Source organism: Sciurus vulgaris, assembly GCF_902686455.1.
Source record: "Sciurus vulgaris genome assembly, chromosome: 6".
Classification (NCBI taxonomy): domain Eukaryota; kingdom Metazoa; phylum Chordata; class Mammalia; order Rodentia; family Sciuridae; genus Sciurus; species Sciurus vulgaris.
In genome coordinates, this window is record NC_136466.1 from 1,992,340 (window position 1) to 1,999,011 (window position 6,672).

General features: G+C 45.9%; 1 protein-coding gene across 1 annotated transcript; it reads left to right on the forward strand.

Moving 5' to 3' along the window:
• The first annotated feature begins 265 nt into the window (after positions 1-265).
• Positions 266-1,504, forward strand: LOC306663274 (olfactory receptor 2T33-like). Its single transcript, XM_079143704.1, has one exon. The coding sequence runs from the start codon at positions 305-307 to the stop codon at positions 1,238-1,240; it is 936 nt and encodes a 311-aa protein (XP_078999830.1). The 5' UTR covers positions 266-304; the 3' UTR covers positions 1,241-1,504.
• The last annotated feature ends 5,168 nt before the right edge of the window (positions 1,505-6,672 follow it).

Consider the following 6,672-nt stretch of genomic DNA (forward strand, 5'->3'; position numbering starts at 1 on the left):
GGAGGGTGTTTGGAGAAGTTTAATTATGGTGGATCTTTTTGGTGGGGGTACCTGGTTGCTGCTTCACTCTGCATACACTTTGTCTAATTTTGCTGGAATTCAAAATATGGTAAACTAATGGCAGTTATGGACAGTGGAATGCTAAGAAAAACATTTTGCTGAAACATGAAAAATTAAATAACTAACCATCGAAGATGACATTTTCTGTCACTTGACCAGGTCATTTTAAGGAAATTCCAAATCGTTATTTTTAATCAGGTCCAATTCCTCAACCGTTCTCATCTTTCCAGGTTTGACCTCAGCCATGCAGAACTCCAGTGACTCCTCAGGGATGAGCTTCATTCTCCTGGGACTCTTTGACCACACACTGACCCATCAAGTCCTGTTTTCTCTGGTGTTCATGACCTTCGTCGCCTCCCTGGTGGGCAATGCCCTGATGATCCTTCTCATCCACACTGACCGCAGCCTCTGCACCCCTATGTACTTCCTGCTCAGCCAGCTCTCCCTCATGGACTTGATGCTGGTCTCTACCATCATTCCCAAAATGGCAGCCAACTACCTGATGAACTCCAGGTCCATCTCTCCTGCTGGCTGTGGTTCTCAGATCTTCCTGTTCCTCACTCTGGGAGGAGGAGAATGCTTCCTCCTGGCGGCCATGGCCTATGACCGCTATGTGGCCATATGCCACCCACTGCACTACCATGTTCTCATGAGCCAGAAGCTGTGTTCCCACCTGGCAGCAGGCTCCTGGCTTATGGGAGGGGTTGACAGGCTGATGCAAGCCAGTGCCACTCTGAGCTTCCCCTACTGCCACTCAAGGGAGATTGACCACTTCTTTTGCGAGGCACCTTCATTGGTGCGCCTTGCCTGTGCAGATACCACTGTTTTTGAGTTTTTCATGTATGTCTGCTGCACCCTGATGCTCTTGATCCCTCTGTCCCTCATCGTGGTCTCGTACAGTCTCATCCTGGCTGCCGTGCTGCGAATGCACTCGGCCACAGCCCGGAAGAAAGCCTTTGCCACCTGCTCCTCCCACCTGGCTGTGGTGGGGCTATTCTATGGTGCCCTCATGGTCATCTACATGAGGCCCAAGTCCTACCGCTCAGTGGGCCACAGCAAAGTAGTCTCTGCATTTTACACCATCCTCACACCTGTGCTGAACCCCCTCATCTACAGTGTGAGGAACAAAGAAGTCAAGGGGGCCTTCAGAAATTGGCTGAGCAAGAAACATGCTATGTGATGCCAACACTGAGCACTTACCAAAATGGTACCCCCAAGTGGATTCACGCTACATTTACCAATCACTAGTTTTTTTTTTTTTTTGCTCCATTGAACTTGTGCTTTTGTGCACTATCAATTGATTTCGCTTTCACTTTGCCATTTTACTTTTTAAAGAATTTTTGTGTGTGTGTGTATGTTTGGTGAATCAATTAAAAATTCCATTGTCTGAAGGCACCAAAAACATACATTGGAGAAAAGATAGCCTCTTCAGCAAGTGGTGCTGGGAAAACTCGAAATCCATATGTAAAAGAAGAAATTAAACCCCTATCTCTCACCCTGCATGAAACAACTCATAGTGGATCAAAGACTTAGGCACTAGAACAGAGACCTGCGCCTAATAGAAGAAAAAGTAGGTCCGACTCTTCACCATGTCAGCTTAGGACCTGACTTCCTAACAAGACTCCTAGATATCAAGAAGTAAATTTAAGAATCAATGGTAAATGGACAGAGCTGGAGAATATCATGCTAAGCAAAATAAGGCAACCCACAAAACTAAAGGCCAAATGTTTTCTCTTATATGCAGATGCTGATTCACAATGGGGGGGTGGCTACAGAAGAACAGAGGTACTTCAGATTAGGTAGAGGGGACTGAAGGGAGGGAGGGGTATGGGAGTAGAAGGAGAGTAGAGTGAGTCAGACATCATTACCCTGTGTGCATATGTGACTGCACGACGAGTGGGTTCTACCTCATGTATAACCAGAAGTAGTGAATCAGACATTATCACCCTGTGTGCATATGTGACTCCACGACGAGTGGGTTCTACCTCATGTTTAACCAGAAGAATGAGAAGTCATACTCCATGATATGTGATGTATCAAAGTGCATTCCACTGTCACACGTAATTAGAACAAATAAATTTAAAATTAAAAATTAAAAACAGAATCGATGGATGGATTTGAACTAAGAAGCTTCTTCTTAGCAAAGGAAACAATTAATACTGTGAAGAGAGAACCTACAGAGTGGGAGAAATCTTTACCACATGCACTTCAGATGGAGTGTTAATATGCAAGTTATAAAAAGAACTCAAAAACTTAACACCAAAGAACCAAATAACCCAACCAATAAAAGGGGTAAGGAAGTGAACAGACACTTCACAGAAGAAGAAATACAATCTACCAACAAATATATGAAAAAATGTGCAACATCTCTAGTAATTAAAGAAATGCAAATCAAAACTGCACTGAGATTCTCTCCTACTCCAATGGCAAAGATCAAGAATACAAGCAACAACAAATGTTTGTGAGGATGTGGGGAAAAGGCACACTCATACATTGCTGGTAAGACTACAAATTGTTGCAACACTGTGGAAAGCAGTATGGAGATTCCTCAAAAAACTTGGAATGGAGCCATCATTTGACCCAGCTATCCCACTCCTTGGTTTATATCCGAAGGACTTAAAATCAGCACACTACAGTGATGCAGCCACATCAAAGTTTATAGCAGCTCAATTCACAATAACTAGATTGTGGAACAAACCTATGTGCCCTTCAACTGGTGAATGGATAACAAAAGTGTAGTATATATATACACAATGGAATATTATTCAACCTCAAAGAAGAATGAAATTATGGCATTTGCAGGTAAATGGACGAAGAGGGAGAATATCATGCTAAAAGAAATAAGCCAATCCCAAAAATCAAAGGCCGAATGTTTTCTCTGATGTGTGTAGGCAACCTCACAATTAGTGAGTGGGGCTAGGGAAGAACAGTTACTTTGGACTGGGCCCAGGGGAGTGTAGGAAGGGGAGGGTGAGGGGGCAGGAGCAATAACAGAAAGAACCAGACATTATGACCCCATTGTATACAGGACTACACCCCCAGTGTGATTCTGTATCACCTGCAACTGGAAGAAGGAGAAGTTGCGGTGCATTTACATGTGACTTATCAGAATGAATGCCACTGTCACGAGTAACTACTGAGAACAAATTAAAAAGCTTCCCATTATCTTGCTGTTCTTCCTTGTGGTAGAGTATAGGTTTCTTTTGTTTCCTAGTATGGACTCTACCCTAGCCTGTGTCCCAGAGCCATTGAAGAAGGTGTTGGGTGAAGCGTTCCCCACGTGCACCCCCCACTCCTGTCACCAGGGTCCCGTGAAGCATTCCCCATGTGCAACCCCGTCACCCGGTGTCCCTGACGCTGGGCTTGGCACCCGTGTTGACTGGTGTGTGCAACGTGGGTGAACTGGGAGCGCTGCAGTCCCAGCCGACCCTGCAAGCAGCCTTCTGTGTGAAGGCGGCTCCTCCATCAGGACAGCACACGCTCTGAGCAGCCACTGTCCCTTCACCAGACCAAGGGGATTTGCACCTCAGGGAATGGGCCTGAGCATGGAACCAGATGACGGTGCAGCTGTAGGAGAGAAGGGCATCGTGGAATCCGCCAGGGAGCTGCTGTGTGTCTTTGCACATTGGGATGAGAGTGGGCAAGTATCGACTGGTACTGAAAATGAAAGAGGAAAAACACGGGTTTACCACACGTGGTGTCTTCTTATGTGACTGAGGAGGTAGGATCACTATCTCTGGAGCAAAGGGGAAGACTCCCCTCGATGGGCCACAGCAGTCAGCCTTTTTCTTCCTCTTTGAAGTCCTGGGTCACTTCAGGACTGTGCTGGCAAATGAAAAGTGAGTGACGGAAGGGAGGTTTTCATGGAAACAGAAGCTTGGGGAGCCTCCGTCTCACTCCTCATTGGCCTTACACCCCTGCCATGTTTGGAACACGGCCTTCCTGGGGGCCAGTGAGACGCACCAGGAAAAGCAGAAGGAAGTCCACGGCAGCAGAGGTGCGATGGCAGCACACACAGCAGACGTGGGGAGGGAGTGCCCTGCACTGGCACCCCCGAGGTCCGGGGGGCACACCAGCCGCCCAGCTCGAGGCCCGCTGTGGGTGGACGTCCGGCACTAGCAGTCACCCACTCATCCCGATGTTTACAGAAAAGCGTCAGCAGGCGCTCGAGTTCTGCAGAAGTTCATTCATGAAAACAGTTTTCAATATTATTTTCAGTTTCTTGAGTAGAATCTCATAAACACTGTAATCGCGGATATGGAATTGGGAATGTGGCTTTCATTTTTTAGAAGCAAAAGACCCATATTTAGAAAGAAGTTGCAACTCTATAAAGCTGAAAAATCTGTCGATGTGGAATGAAATTTTTATCAGTCCACTAGAATAAATGTCCCTCACAGTGAGCAGAGAACATTCATCTGAAATCATTAGATATTTGAATTAAGTTTCCAGGTTTTTTCCAACGGGGAAATACTCTTCTACAGACTTAGCCTCATTGAATCAAGGAAGTGCCGCTTCTCCTGACACTACTGTGGATGAGGACGGAGCCCATCCCGCCCACTTCCGTTCAGCGTGACAGTGACGGCTCAGAATGTGAATTTGCTCCTGAGGGCATGGCCCTGAGGCAGAGTTGAGAGATGATGAGCAGGAACACTGGGCACACTGATGGCCCCTCACGGCTTATTGGCGCTTCAAAGCCATCCGAGTTCAAAGTAACGCTGTGATCATCTCTATCAGATTTATTTCCTTTAAATGAAGAAACGTCCTCAGCACATCTTAGAACTGGATGGTATTGCTGATAATACCAGGAAACACGTCACGTGACTTGATGTTATTGCTCCAATTTATTTTCATTCTGTTTATTTTGAGGCCTTCTTTTCTTAGGTAAATCATACTTGGCACAATATTTTATTGCTGGAAGTCAACAAATCATGGAGTACCACATTTTCATTCCTAAAAACCAATAAATGTAAGTGTTTACTTCATAGGTAGACACAAGTATTCACATTCAAATGTAATTAACACACATTCTGGTTTTGGTCCTATTAATGTAAATTGTCAGGAAAAATGAAGTGCATGTTTAATCAACTTTAAGACCTCAAACATCTGTGGGTAAATTATTTTCGCATCTGAAAAGCAATATGCTTTGTTAGATTTTCTTTTGAGCTTCCACCTGATGACCACAATTCCATCTGACTCATAGAAGTAGTGCGGCTCAGAGGGATCACCACGCTCTGAGATTTTGTCCCAAGAATCCCTCTGCTCTCCTCCAGCTGGCTCCCTCTGCCCCAGGCAAACTCTCCAGCTCACCGTCTAGGGTCCACTTTGTCCTTGCAGAGAAGAACGCCTCCTCTGAGCACCAAACTGCTTCATGTCCCCACCCCCTCAAATGGCTCACCGCCCTCCCCTGGAGATCTACTCAGAGGTCAGGTCTTGAACCCAAGACTCACTCAACCAGCCTGCTCAAGAGGGCACCTCAGGAGTGAGCATCTTTTCTGTTCATTTTACCTATAGTCCATTTTTAGTCTGTATTTGTTATTATCACCTCTAATAATTGTCAGTGGTTCCCCAGAAGTTTCTGTAGTCAATCTTGAAATTCTGTGGCATCGAGACTTCCTGGGACTGTTAATAAATTGGATGTGATCTAAGATGGAGACAGGAAAGCTATGTATTTTTGTGCCATCGGGAGTTTCCTCGTTGTGGACAGTCACGTGCCACATGTGGGTCAGTCAGCCTCGGATTTCCCCTGGTGGGGTGATGAGCGTAGCATTGCTCTCTGCATGCACTGGCACTGGGTCCCACCTTAGTGTGGTCTCCTGGGCGGCTGGGGCTGTCCTGGGGACATCCTTGTTAACCACGCTTACTGTGAAGCCATCTGCAGCCACCACTTCATTGCCATGAGGTGAAAGATCTGCAAGGAAAAGTGGAGGGAAATAACCAGAGAAGACTCTTCGCTTCCTCACAGGGCCAGTAGCTGCTCAGAGCTGAGAGCTGGCAGGACATGACACTGACAGGAGCAGAGGCAGCCCGGCCGGCATGCGTGTCTTGCTGTCTTCACTGCGGTGCAGGAAGCAGGAGGGTTTCTAGCTCTTTCCACAGCATCTCCTCGTGATGCTTGCGCAATGGTGGCATACTTACTTTCCATCCAAAGCTGCTAGAAGGAAAAGCATGCATCCTTTCCTTTTAACCATCAATATCCCGGGAGGAGTCACAAAATTTAAGTAAGGCCTTGATTTTTTCTATCTGCAATTTGATTCCTCTCAGCAAACCTTAACATTTAGGCTGTAAATCTTTTTCCTAATATCCTTAAATTATTAGTCAACCTGTCATATGAAAGGTGCACTAACTGGCAGGGTCCTCCCATTTGAAATTATGGAAAGTGGTATCATGACCCAACTTCATCCTCCCAGGACTCTTTGAGCAAGTTCCTGACCCAATTATTAAAATCAGCAATACAGCTGAACCTAAGAACACAAGCACCACACAGCATTTAATTGGTGTTTTTGGGTTTTGGAGAAATCACATTCCATTTCTCCAGCTAACATCACAACCAATATATAAGGTTATTAGAAGGTGTCAGACTTTGAATGGGCCCCCAACAACAAGCAGTGTTCC

Coding starts and splice junctions, on each gene's coding strand:
- LOC306663274 (XM_079143704.1), top strand. CDS start 305: ATGCAGAACTCCAGTGACTCCTCAGGGATGAGCTTCATTCTCCTGGGA.